At 47.2% G+C, this 12,580-nt stretch overlaps 3 protein-coding genes across 10 annotated transcripts in view; 1 reads left to right on the plus strand and 2 right to left on the minus strand.

The window, feature by feature from the left end:
* Positions 1 to 86: 86 nt before the first annotated feature.
* On the plus strand, positions 87 to 1,779 carry LOC130536677 (B-cell receptor-associated protein 29-like). The gene is made up of 8 exons (XM_057052794.1): positions 87 to 225; positions 383 to 483; positions 602 to 702; positions 782 to 929; positions 1,005 to 1,140; positions 1,203 to 1,299; positions 1,453 to 1,553; positions 1,623 to 1,779. Exons 2-8 carry the CDS (start codon positions 392 to 394, stop codon positions 1,656 to 1,658), a joined length of 711 nt encoding a protein of 236 aa, XP_056908774.1. The 5' UTR covers positions 87 to 225; positions 383 to 391; the 3' UTR covers positions 1,659 to 1,779.
* LOC130536669 (solute carrier organic anion transporter family member 1C1-like) lies at positions 1,668 to 8,299 on the minus strand. Of its 4 annotated transcripts, none has more exons than XM_057052783.1 (16): positions 8,083 to 8,299; positions 7,868 to 7,988; positions 7,140 to 7,238; positions 6,264 to 6,405; positions 5,949 to 6,081; positions 5,642 to 5,754; positions 5,354 to 5,500; positions 5,121 to 5,219; positions 4,764 to 5,012; positions 4,436 to 4,600; positions 3,736 to 3,931; positions 3,497 to 3,662; positions 3,251 to 3,432; positions 3,108 to 3,172; positions 2,911 to 3,028; positions 1,668 to 2,730 (listed from the first exon to the last, which is right to left on the minus strand). In XM_057052783.1, exons 3-16 carry the CDS (start codon positions 7,227 to 7,229, stop codon positions 2,505 to 2,507), a joined length of 2,091 nt encoding a protein of 696 aa, XP_056908763.1. In that variant the 5' UTR covers positions 7,230 to 7,238; positions 7,868 to 7,988; positions 8,083 to 8,299; the 3' UTR covers positions 1,668 to 2,504. The 4 variants fall into 4 exon arrangements, with proteins under 4 accessions (XP_056908763.1, XP_056908762.1, XP_056908761.1 ...); XM_057052782.1 differs by having other exon boundaries at positions 7,140 to 7,241; positions 8,083 to 8,298; XM_057052781.1 differs by having other exon boundaries at positions 7,140 to 7,988; positions 8,083 to 8,298.
* A 1,307-nt stretch (positions 8,300 to 9,606) lies between these two features.
* LOC130536668 (cGMP-inhibited 3',5'-cyclic phosphodiesterase 3A-like) overlaps positions 9,607 to 12,580 on the minus strand; it is a 49,195-nt gene continuing 46,221 nt past the window's right edge. For all 5 annotated transcript variants that reach the window (XM_057052775.1, XM_057052774.1, XM_057052776.1 and 2 more), the window contains one exon: positions 9,607 to 12,550. In XM_057052775.1, the coding sequence (XP_056908755.1) occupies positions 12,264 to 12,550 (287 nt within the window). In that variant the 3' untranslated portion in view covers positions 9,607 to 12,263. The remainder of the gene's footprint in view (positions 12,551 to 12,580) is intronic.

Raw genomic sequence — 12,580 nt, forward strand, 5'->3', positions numbered from 1 at the left:
ATTTTCTATTTAGAGATGTAAAATGAACATTAGCTATTTTTGGACTGGGGAATGACATATGAGATCAGCAAACACTCAAGAGTGGAGGCCAATTGTGTCAGATTACCACACTGACAGGGACGGACCAATACAGGGTTTTATTTAGGGCGGTAGACCCTCTGGTGCACACAGCAGCTGTTGTGAGTCAGTCCGGACTCCCATTCGTCTGGTCTCCATACTTGTTTGGTAAGCCAGAAACCTTCCTTATTTTACCTGCAATAATGTGCCAAACAAATGTGCAAATTGTCTATATGGCTATTTTGGAACATTTATAAGAAAACAATCTGTCAGCAATCTGACAGCTGGTATAGAAAGATTAGCCTAAGTATCAGTTTCTCTCCAGGAAATCGTCATGACTCTCCAGTGGACAGTGGTGGCTTTCTTCCTGTATGCAGAGATAGGACTCAATCTCATCTTGTGCATTCCCTTCATTTCTGCTAAACGGTACCGCAGTGTAACACACACCATGACTTAAAGCCCAGTTAGGTTTAATCAAAAACACAAATCACTGTTGTTTTCCTCGCCTGGGCGACTCGCTGGGCTCCTCTCTCCTGCCATGCAGCTGGCGTTTGGTTTTCAACTGGAGAATATGGAAATTGTTGTCTCCGTACTGGAACAAGTGCTTCTTTACCATGATCCTGGTTTTGATCGTTCTTTTACTGGGTGAGCCTCGCTCTGCAGCGACTGACTGGCTGTTGTTTTCCCATCAGCAGAATCATTTCACACATCTCCTCGTCCTCAGATGCTGTACGGGAGGTAGACAAGTACTCCAGGCCCGAGCCTCTGCAGGACGCCAAAGCAAACCCGAGCGTTTATGACCACGTTCACATGAAGCTGTTCAGAGCTCAGAGGAACCTGTACATATCTGGTTTCTCTCTCTTCCTTTGGCTGTGAGTGCATTTTTAAATTCATTTAGAAGGTAATAATCAATTAACTCATTCAGTTCTTGTGTTCTGTGGACGCAGCATCATGCGTCGGATATTCAGCTTGTTAAACCAGATTGCTGTAACCTTAGAGGACAATACCAGCCTGCAGACACAGATGGACAGTGCAGTCAGGGCAGCCCAGAAGTTCCAGGAGGACAACCAGCTGCTAGAGCGAGTGAGCCCATCAGAGCATTTTGACTTCCTGTAACCATTAATGCAGCTTCCTGTCACCTTCAGGCTCTTCTGGACGAGGAAAAAGCCATGACGATCAGCAACCAGCAACTGAAGACGGAGGTTGAGAAGTTGAAAAAGCAAGTCAAGGCTGCTGATGAGGGTGAGGGCTTCCCCATGCCGGTTACACACCACCTGAATTCCTATATTTAAGAAGCCGGGGGGGGGGGGATTCCATTAAATATTAAGGGAGCACCAGCTCCCACAGAGCAGTTCTGGTTTGAAACGCTGAGGTTGGAACTGCTTGTATCTGCAGCTGTGCGCAAGTCTAATGCTGAAGTGGAGGCCATGAAGAAACAAGCCAAAGGTCTTGCTCAAGAGTACGACAGACTATTGACAGAACACCATCAACTCCAGGTAACACACACACACACACACACCCGTGAACCACAGTGACAGTACGCTAACATGGAAGTTGTTCCGCAGAACCTCCACAGTGATGCAGACAAAAAGGATCAGTAGCCACAGGAGTGAAGAGTGTCTACAGGTTTTACCTTTGTTTTCTTTCTCTCAACACATTAAAGCTGCTACATGTCAGAGGTCACGCTTAACTTTATCAATAAATACAAACTGCTTCTCTCAATCCCTGCTGATGGTCACTTTTAACAGCTGACGCTTTATCAGATATGATAATATGGCCTCTCACTGCTCACCTGTACAGGTGCTGATACTCAGCACAATGATTTATGTCAATAGATTATACAGTATATTGTTGTCCTCTTCAGTAAATGTCCTAACTGGACATTTACTGGAGGGGACAACAGGTCACATTTCTCATTCTGTTGTATTTATTTAAACTGGTCATCAGGAAGTGCCCTGACAACCATTAAACTCTTACCATAACAGTTCAACATCATTTCAACAAAATATTGAGAAAACAAACAAATCTGAAAACTCGTGTTCGACTACGTGAAACAAGGACAGTTGCTGCTGGTCTGGAGCTGGGGATCGTGTTGCTCCGTGTTCTCTTATAGCTGCAGAAGGGAAGGTTTGCTCTGTCTCATGTGATTGTTGGCCGCTTCGTTCCATCCGGTGGCTCGAAAATGGCAGATTCACAGTTCATACATGGGGGTATAAAGCCCAGATAAAAAGCACAAACACAGGAGTAACATGGCAGTTCAATACGCTAATTTAGCTAATTCATGAGGCTTTAAAAAAACACGACGTGGGAAATCAAGAATAATTACATTACTGACATCTACAAAAGTCCGTCAGAAACAGAACAGACGCTGGCACAAATCTCATACAAATATAGACGTTTATATTGACTAATAAAAATGTCCACAGTGCGTATGTGTCCCCATCGACTCACAGGCAAGTCTCTCTGTCATGACGGCCATCTGAGGCCGTTAAACAGTGCTCACAGAGCACGGAGCCGTTCTCCTCTTTCCTCAGGGAGTCCAGCTCTGCGCTCCCATTGGTCAGAGAATACCTCTCCTCCCTCCTAATGTGTCTTTTGAGGAAAACAAAACCTGAAATACAAAGGAAGAAGGAAAGCGTCCTCAAGCCCAGCGTCAGACCCAGGTACAGTATCCTGCAAAAAAACCAGAACCTGTCAGTCTGAAGGGTCCGGACTGGTAATCCCAGCTCCACAATATTGATTTAAAACAACCTGAATGAAAAGGCTCCAAGGCCACAAACTCACAAATCCCATATTCAGATTCAAACATTACACAATTGGATCATCTGACGCCCCAAAAGCTGCAGCTCGTACCTGTAGGCTGAGGTGTCGTATATTCTGCACGCTCCTCTACCTTCACATATGTTGGAGCCCCACTTTAGGCAAGTGGTGTCAATGATGGCTCCGAAATATATCGGCGCCGGAATTCCAGCTGTAAAAAAAATGAAGGTATTGTTAGAAAGGCACAACTGCCCGTTGTAAATGAAAGCTGCAGTAAAGACGGTTGTTACCGAGGGTGCGCGTGGCTAATGTGTGAATCCCGATAGCCAGCGACTTCAACTCAGGCTTCATGCATCTACAGAAAAAGACTGATTTATAAAAAAAAAACATGGATCCAAGAACTGCTTTCATGGGAGTCGATTTCACAGCAGACCTGATGAGCACCATGAAGCCCGGGGTTCCCCCCAGAGAGATGATGAAGGAGCTGAGCACCGACAGCGCCATGAAGTACGGGAAGATCCGGTCACAGCTCTCTCTGCCGGGGCACCGGCCCGGGGTGGCCGTCAGGTTGCCCGGTTGCCCGGCCAACGCCAGGCACCTGCAACTGTCAAACACCTGAAAAAACCAGAATCAGCGGGTAACACAACACAGCAAAGAGACGCAGGGGCGTGCGCCTCACCGTACTCCTGCCAGAACCGGATGAGGAGACGCATCCGGCCAAGCACGGGGACGCATAGGTGATCCCATTCTCGCCACACACTGGATCCCACTCCCTTCTCGAGCACAAGCAGCCGGAGTTGCAGTCGGAGAAGAGAGACGGCTCCCGATAAGACGAGCCTTCCTCTCTGCGGGGGGCACGAAGGCAAGAGCCGCCGTCAGTCTCAGCAGGCTGCAAAACCAGTTCAAACCAGCTCGTACCTGCTATATGACACCGTGATTCCAGCCACCTTGGAGTTCTCACAGCCCATGGCTAAGAAAAACAGGGACAGGAAGAAGCCCAGCAGGGACGTCCCGAAGGCAAATTTAGCTGCTCCCATGATGCCCAGCTTGTACCTCTTCATGACGAGCCCTCCGGAGAACATCCCCAGAGCCACCGCTGGGATGTTGATCACACCTGGTCGGAGCAAAAAGGGACTTTCAACAGGCAGCATCATGCAGCAGTACAGCCGATGGGGGGGTTTCACCTCCCCGCTCATTCATATTTCACACAAAGTGAGTGGTGATGGAAGATGAGAACTCCTTTTGAGGCTTTGATGTGGATCGCATTTCTCATGGTCCGACATCGGCGTGGAAGATCTGAGCTATCAGCCCGGCCTCTTATTCCATCGGCTTCACCTCATATCGGTCCTGCCGGCATCTTTCCAATTTGGCGCCCCCCCCCCATCTCAGCTTGTCTCAGCTGAGTCTGGGTACACGGGTTCCTCCCTTTGAAGCACTGATGCACGAACCGTCAGAGCTGCAGCATGAAAATTTCATCAAAGCCCCCTCATGAAACACTTCTTACCAGCATCCGGCTCACACAACTTTGCATCCTTGAGCAGATTCTGCAGAGTGCGGTAACCCAGGGCCGCAAATCGCTCAGAGAAAGCCAATTCTGTGTAAACAAAGCTCTGCTCACCCATGAGGAAGTTGGCGGTCGATGCCGACTGGCCGTAATGTTGCTCGATGTATTTGGGTTTGTAGGTGACCATCCCGATGAGGGAGTTGAACTGAAGGATGGTCACACACAAGTAGACGATGTACATTGGATTCCCAAAGAGACTCCTCAGAGTTGGGACAAAGTCTGCGGAAAAATGGAAAAAACGCTTCAGATGCAGGGTAAAGGTGACTTCATTAGGACCCGCGGGCGCCTTTAAAACGGCCGGAGCTGTACAGTTCTTCACCCAAGGTGGACTGTTTATGGAAAGATGCAGAGAAAGACTGAGGAACAGCCAGCGCCAACACACCCTTGGCCATCTGCTGGAGGTCTGGAGGCTCCTCCTGTCTGAACTTGTGCTCCAGGTTTGGGGAGTCTGTGATGAATCTGGTTTGCTCCAGCGTGCAGCTGAGGTCGTGCTTGTCCACAGGGACAGGCAGCGACTTGGGCAGGAACCAGAACGGAACGGCCGATATGAGCGTGATGGTGCCGGCGATGATGTAACCCAGCCACCACGCCCCCACCCAGCGGGCGTCGTCGGGGGTGATAGTCAGAGTATCTGTGCAGAAATATGAGGTCCGTCATTTACTTTAGCCGCCGCTTGACTTTGGACAACTTCTATTTAGAACAATTAACAATCGTTTCATGTCTCGCTCGTCTCACTCACCCATGTCCACATATTCAAAATCAACATAGATCTTGGCACACAGCGACCCCAGCAGGTACCCAAAGACCGGACCAATAACTGACATGGTTTGGACGCATCCTGGAACAGAACCAGCGTTCAATCAGTAAAGCACTGAACAGACGTTGCACCTCACTACCAGGCCCTCCCCCCAGGTGCATCCGAACGCACCACGGAACATAAGAAGCACGCCATCTATCCTGAATATTCATTACCAATATAAAATGCTGCATTCTCCGGCTGAGCATAGTCATCCACGTAGGAAATGCCCAAAGGCTGGACCGGAGTTTCCCCGATTCCACGCAGGACATTTCCCAGGAATACATAGATCCACATGGTGATGCTGGACTCTCGCTCGCAGCCTGCAAAACAACAGATAACCTACGTATATCACAAATCCACGTCATACTCTGATTAGACAATTTATATCAAAAGCTACATATAAAATTTAAAAACTGTCATTAAACTCTTGGCATTAGACAAGTTTTATACTTGAACTTTACCCCTAGGGGGAAGAATAGAGGCCTTGTCAGTCGGCACGGGGGAGATTTCTGGACATGGATAGAAGTTTTTGGTTGAATTCAGTGAAGATCTTACTGACGTTTCGATCTTATAGCTGCGTACAAAATACCAATGTGACTGTTAAACAAGGGGAGGGAGAAAGCATCAGGCATGGTTACCAACAAATTCAAGCACAGCATTGGAAATTGTGAGTGACAAACGTGCAAAAATCCCGAAACTCTGTGTCAGAAAGTGAGATTTAAATGGAAGTGCGTGAGTCGGCTTCGTTCGCTGCTCGCTTCTTCCTACCGGCCAATGATGAAATGAGGCATGGCAATCAAAAAGGTCCCGAAAGACATCAGTATACACCCGACTGCTATGATCTTGGGTCGGTGGAGCCTGGCGCCAAAGTAGCTCACAAATGCAATCACCAGCAAATTTCCTTCAGAGACGTAAGGAAAAGAGAAACCAACGACAAAAAAGGCATCAAACACCCAACTGGCTGCTTAGAGACTTCCAAATAAAGTTCAGCTATCCAGAGTTCCTAACAACAACCATTAAAATGCAGCGTGTGAACGCCGCCGTGGCAGGATTGCGGAGGAAAATAGAAGTACAAAAGCTCACCTATTTCAAAACTGCCATCTATGATACCGATCAGATAAGTGGGGGTGTCGAAGCGCCTCTCCAGCTGAGTGATTGTGCTCTTCATATAGCTGCCAGATAAAGCCTTGGCAAAATAGGCATAGGACAAGGCTGCGATGAATATCTAGAGACGAGAAAAGAATTTTAGTGGAAGTGTGACCTTTAAATGACAAATAAATCTGATTTCATATTATATAGCTGAAAAATTTCCAACAGTACTTTTATGATAAGGAAAACCTCCCATCAGGCATCAAAATGAGCACCGGCGTCTCCCTCTAGTGGTGACATGTGATAACTGCTCATAAATGAATTTAAATATGAGAGACTAATAAAATAGTCGCCGTTTTCATCTAAAGTTTATTGTAATTATGAATGTTCAAGCACTTTTGTATTGTGTAGAGTAAAGTGATCAAAAATTTTGAGTGCAAAAGTGAATAAACCATGTTTGCCAGCACTGCCTCACTCAGATGTGCAGCATGACTTGACTATGCACTGGTTCAAGTATTTCTCTAAGCCTCTATTTATTTTTCAAAGCTATGCTTCCTAATCCCAAGGAGTTAATGACCCTATATTCTGACCTACTTTGGTGAAAAACACACTTTGTCTCGGGATTTTTTCCCCCCACAGCTGAATCCCCAGACCAAAGGGCACTGGGAGCTGCGGTGCTTACTGTGGTATCCCTGGTTTCCAGCTCAGCACAGCAAAAACATGCAAAAATCCACCCTGAAAACCCCCACGAGCTTAAACCCAAAGTGTCTGCAGTAAGTTGGGGACACATCAGGCTGAACAGGTCTGCTGAGGCCGATGATGATAGACAGGTAGACCCTGACAGGCCTGGAACTCTAATCTATGCAGTACCTTCAGATTAGGATGCCAAGATGTCTCCTTTGGAGCAGAAGTGTTGTCTGGTCTATCACTTTTTTTGACTACGTCGTCCATTTTCTTCATGGCTGCCACCTACTGCAGAGAGACAGAGTAAAGATGGATGGAGAAGGGAAGCTATCGACATCTGTTATTCTTCCTAAAGAAACCTGACACGGAAACACTCGCGCAAAAATGGGTCATGAGAGATGTAAATATGGGATGCGATGTGCAGCGACACATGAATATTAAACGCGTGAAGCAAAGCAGAATATGCACGGCTCAGAACAAACTGGTCCCAGTAACAGTAAGATGAGGCGATGGATGGAGCGGGTTGGGCAGGGACGCTGCGATGCCCTATAGATCCTCCCTCTGTGCACTAACCCTTCGGATTCTGCAGGAAGACATGATCTAACTCCCAGAAAACAGAAAGGAGTTCAGGCACAAGGAGCTGTGTTTCTCAGAAATGCACACATGAGCAGAGGCTGAAACACTCCTGAACTCCTCTGGAGCCACAAAGCAGCTTCTCTCAAAGGAAATCTACTCACCTGAATCCTTATTTACATCTCAAATTATCCAGAAGAAATGACTCAGCCTATACATTTCCAGAGAGCTGATTTAGCGTGGCCTTGGCTGCCTCTACGCTGCACATACTCACATATTTAAGACGAACGAATGTTTTGATTAGAAACTTTTAATGTGACTTGAAAAAGCGTGATACAGACCCATTGATCCCAGATCAAAAGGCAGGACTTCCTCCCTGACTTTGCTGCTGCTGATCTATAGATGACGCCTCAATCAGACTCGTCGGTTGTTTAATTCTATGGTTTCTTTCCAATTTCCTCTCTGGTGTCAAAATAAAGCAGCCGCGACGTCACAAAAGAACAGGCAACAACAGGCAACAAGCGAAAATTTCCGGCTAAATCTGCGCTCGTCTCACCTTCGGGTGGAAGTGAGGCGAGAATCCTGCGACAGGGCGACCTTCCTGCTCATCGGCGGGGGTTTGCGGTCCCGAGTGGCGGAGATGCGACTGCTGCTGCGTCAGATGCGGCCGGGCGGTCTGCTGCGGTCCTCCGATGCTGCTGCGATGCTGCTGCGATGCTGCTGCTGCTGCGATGCTGCTGCTGCTGCTGCTGCTGCTGCTGCTGCTGCTGCTGCGATGCTGCTGCTGCTGCGATGCTGCTGCTGCGATGCTGCTGCTGCGATGCTGCTGCTGCTGCTGCTGCTGCTGCGATGCTGCTGCTGCTGCGATGCTGCTGCTGCGATGCTGCTGCTGCGATGCTGCTGCTGCACACGTGATGCGCCCGGAGCCACGAAACTACCCGCAAACCAAAAGAGCCCCCCCAGCCGCGACCGACGACGTGTTCATGCAAATAAATATCTGCAATATCGGCTAATAATCCACCATTAATGCCCCATTAGGGCTGCTGCACGTCTGCAAGACAATTCATATTAGACTCTAGCGTGTTGTGTGAGCCAAAAGTGGGTTTTTTTGTTGTTTATTTATCGTTATTGCCATGGTGACTAGGAATAAGAGTGAACTGAGCAGCCTTGGGGTGATTAAATGCCCATTTGCACCGTATTAATGATGCGTCGTTAAAGTCATCTTCAGCCTGTTGAGCCCGAACAACAGGTGGGCTACACCTTAAATGATCCGTTGCTGTGGCAACCACTGGTCCGCATACATCAGCTCCTCTCGACGGGAATACGGCTTCGGTCATACTAGGAGGCTGAACTGAGATATAGAATGACTTCAATAATCAGAGAAAATATTTGTGTCTCATATGTATCGATTAAAAATGGGGCTCAGAGTTGCAGTTAGTCATAAATCCAGTTGTGTAGAAAATTATAAACAGCTTTTGTCGAGTTCAATCGAAAAAAAAGGTGAAATATTCGTCAAAACGAGGGAAGCTTTCTCTAAAACTGACACAAATGTAATTTTCTGCAGCCAAAACCAGAGGAAAGTGGTTTTAATTTACGAGAACATCTGCTCCACAGCAACTCGCCACCTCGACTCATCAAGCATGAATAAATGGAGACAAATTAAATATCCTGGTATCAGAACGCCTCCAGTATGTGATTTAATATCCTCCGACTGTAAATGCAGGAAATTTAAAAAGCTGTCAGCTGTTAATGTCTGTTTTGAGACTCTGGAAGGAAGAATTTGAATATATGTGTAATATAACCGAAGATCCTTTAACTCCACCTCAGCTATGCTTCTGAACATGATTTTGGTTTTTTATTTTACACTAAACTGCCCAGTTTCGGTAAAGTTAACCATTCCCACTTCCTGTTTCTCAAGGTAGATGTTTTCCACAGGTCGAATCTAAAATGTAGAGCGACCTGGAAAATGTCTGCAACCAGATCTTAAACACAAATATTTGAGCAGGAAAAGAACATAAAGAAACAGACAAAGCTGCAGTTGTGTTGTGTGCAAGGGCAAAAACAGTCTTGAAGCAGAACAGCCGGTCCTTCACTCATCGTTTTATCATATATTTTAATATAATGCAGATTCTTAATATGAAAAAAGGGAAAAAATAAGCACAAGACTAACACAAGGGTACCACAGAAATAATAGTCTTGTAATTCAATGTATTCACATTACAACATCCACTTGGTTCAGATGGTGACGACTTCTAATGATCTTCAAATATATTCAATGTATAATACATAATACCAATATAGGCACTTCCAGTAAGTCTGGCAATATTGAAGCTACAGTATAGTGTCTAAATTACAAAATGGTAAAAATAAATAATGTATATCTAAAAGAGTTTTTGTAGTTTTAAAATTTCTTTACTGTACAGCATATATGAATATTGTACAAAATGGATCATCAACCTGCAAGAAAATTTCATGTTCACAAATACAATGTATTTGGATATACTCTTCCCTTGTGTAGTATTACTATAGGTTGTAAGTGCAAGGTACTAATGAGAGGAAAGCAATCTTTAAATCACGTGTCAATTATATAAAAATACTAATTTTTTTTTACATAATTGTAAAGCTCGTTTGGTTCACATGGTTACAACTATGCTACAAGTGTGAATAATATGAGAAATAAAACCAATAACAAAGTGAAAAATGCATTTTCAGGACTAATATTCTGCATCAACTGGAACCCAGGAGTTAAGACAGGTGTGACTGTGGGGGGGGGGGGGGGGGGGGGGCATGCACAGTCCATAAAAACCCACCAGAGTGGAGAGAATCACCTTTAAACGGACGCTGGTGCTGCCGCCGCCACTAGGTCGGGGAGGAAGCACGTGAGGAGAGACGCCGTCGGTGAGCAGCGAGCTCAGCCGGGGGCTCCGGCAGGAGTCGCAGCGGGACGACGCACCAGCTGATGCCAGGGCCGAGTCACCTCTGAGGCCCTCGGAAAAGCTGGTTTAACCAGGACAGAAGAAACGCTCCTGCACCTTCTCCCTCTCTCAGAGGAAGAAACCACCTGAAACGGTTAAAATCTTCACATGAAATGAACATTCTGCCTGCGTCGCACCGCTGAAGCATCTTCTGGGATCGGCGAAGGCAGCGAGTTATGTTTCTGAGCCTTTCCTGGGCCGGGCCGCGCCACTTCCTGCTCTCCTCTCCGCACCTTTATGGAGTGCCATTCGTTACTGTGGGGAACCGCGAGGACATGATGGTGCACAGTTACAGTGTAATTGCTCGATCGTTGCCTCTCTGCAGGCTGGTGTGCAATTCAAGCTGACGGACCGGAGCGGCGGGACACAACGGGACCGGAAACGGCAGCATTAGAGGTTTGCGCGTGCTCGTGGGTCACGCGGACGCAGTGAGATTAGCAGTGGATAATTCACGGCACGCTGCTGCGCTCCGTTGCCTTCAAACGGCTCAGACTCAAGCAGCCACTCAATGGATTTACACATTTTCTGCATTAACACAGATCTTCATTCCACATCATTGTGGCAACAGTATTAACTTTATGGTATGGATAATGTGACCCACGCTTTAAGGGCAGCGAGTCCTAATTCCCCCGGATCTCCAGCCGTTCTGGCTCTGGTTGCCAGCGCCAGATCTCTCCCTCACCACAGTCTCGGATGTGATTTGTCGGGTTCAGATGCAGAAATCTGCACTGTGGAGTCCCACAGACGTTTACTTTAAAAGGGAAGGTCTTCCTGAGTTACCAGAAGAGGGCAAACAGATTCACCGTGATGCTCTGCAACCACAATCGGGGCTGTTGCGACGTTTCCTACGGTCTCGTGAAGATCTCAGCTACGTCTGACACGTTACCCTCAAAGATGATGCTGAAGCTTATTGCGGATTTCAGATGGAGGCGTTCCTGAGGCTTTAAAGAGAGCATCTTTGTTTCATCAGGACCAGTAAATACACCATAAGAGAGGCCAAAATCTATAGGACAGGAAGGATTGTGGAGATGTTCCTCAACAGATAATAGAAGTGTGATTTGGTTGGTTGGGATTTGCTTTGAAATCTTGTATTTAGCACATTTCCAACATCCCAGTGTTGCTGGCGGAACCTCCAATTTGGAACTTTGACCAGCCGATAGTACAAATACAAACGCACACTCATGCACACACTCGTGCACACGTGGGAGCCCGAAGGCCACCTACATAATTTGGCGACAAAGATTAAACGGAAAATGTTAAAATATTGGAATTTCTCGGGCTAAAGCTAATGGGAAACTTGAGGATAGAGGGAGCGAGAGTGCAAGAAGGGTGATAAGTTACAAAGGAGGGTGGTTATAGAGGCCAAAGGGCTATTATGACCCACGTGAGATATCAAAACTCGTGCTAAAATTGAAACCCAAGTACCTGTGAAGTCTACATATAACTGAAGAATGTAGAAAGTGGCAGTAAATCACTGCAGTCCCACGTTGGGTGGAGGTCTGTGCAACAGTCTCCCTCTGCTCTGTAACCCAGGGCAACACCCACAGTCCTGTATTGCAACCCTCCGTCAAGCGTCTGGGGAAGATTCAGTTCACATGTGTACAGCACAGACTTTCCCACCCTGTTTGTTTCTGTATAGGCACACGTCTCCCAAACATCTACAGCGTCGTGTTCGCAAATTAGGAAGAATTCTGGAAAGGCTTCTCCTCCACGTCCTTAGCATGTCTGCAGATGTGGTTTCACGGTGAGTCCCCCCCTCCTCTCATTCCTCTGGGGGGTTTGAGTCTTCCTGCGGGGACCACTCGGGCTCCTCCACTCCTTCCTCTGGCTCCTCGCCCTCCGCCAGCTCCTCTCTGCTGCCCGGCTCCTCCTCCTCCTCGTGAATAGCCAGGATGGGCTCGGCCACGTTGTTTAGGAGCACCGACTCCCCTCCCTGGGCCTGCTTCTGAGCGTCCTCTGCGATCACCTTCTTCCACATCTCGTGGTTCTCCAGCAGGTGCTGTGTGATGTGACAGAAGACTTTCCTCCTCTTCTTGGGAGCTGCTTTCTCTGGGAAGCCAAAATCAATGAATTCAACTC

The sequence above is a fragment of the Takifugu flavidus genome, chromosome 13 (assembly GCF_003711565.1).
Source record: "Takifugu flavidus isolate HTHZ2018 chromosome 13, ASM371156v2, whole genome shotgun sequence".
Taxonomy (NCBI): domain Eukaryota; kingdom Metazoa; phylum Chordata; class Actinopteri; order Tetraodontiformes; family Tetraodontidae; genus Takifugu; species Takifugu flavidus.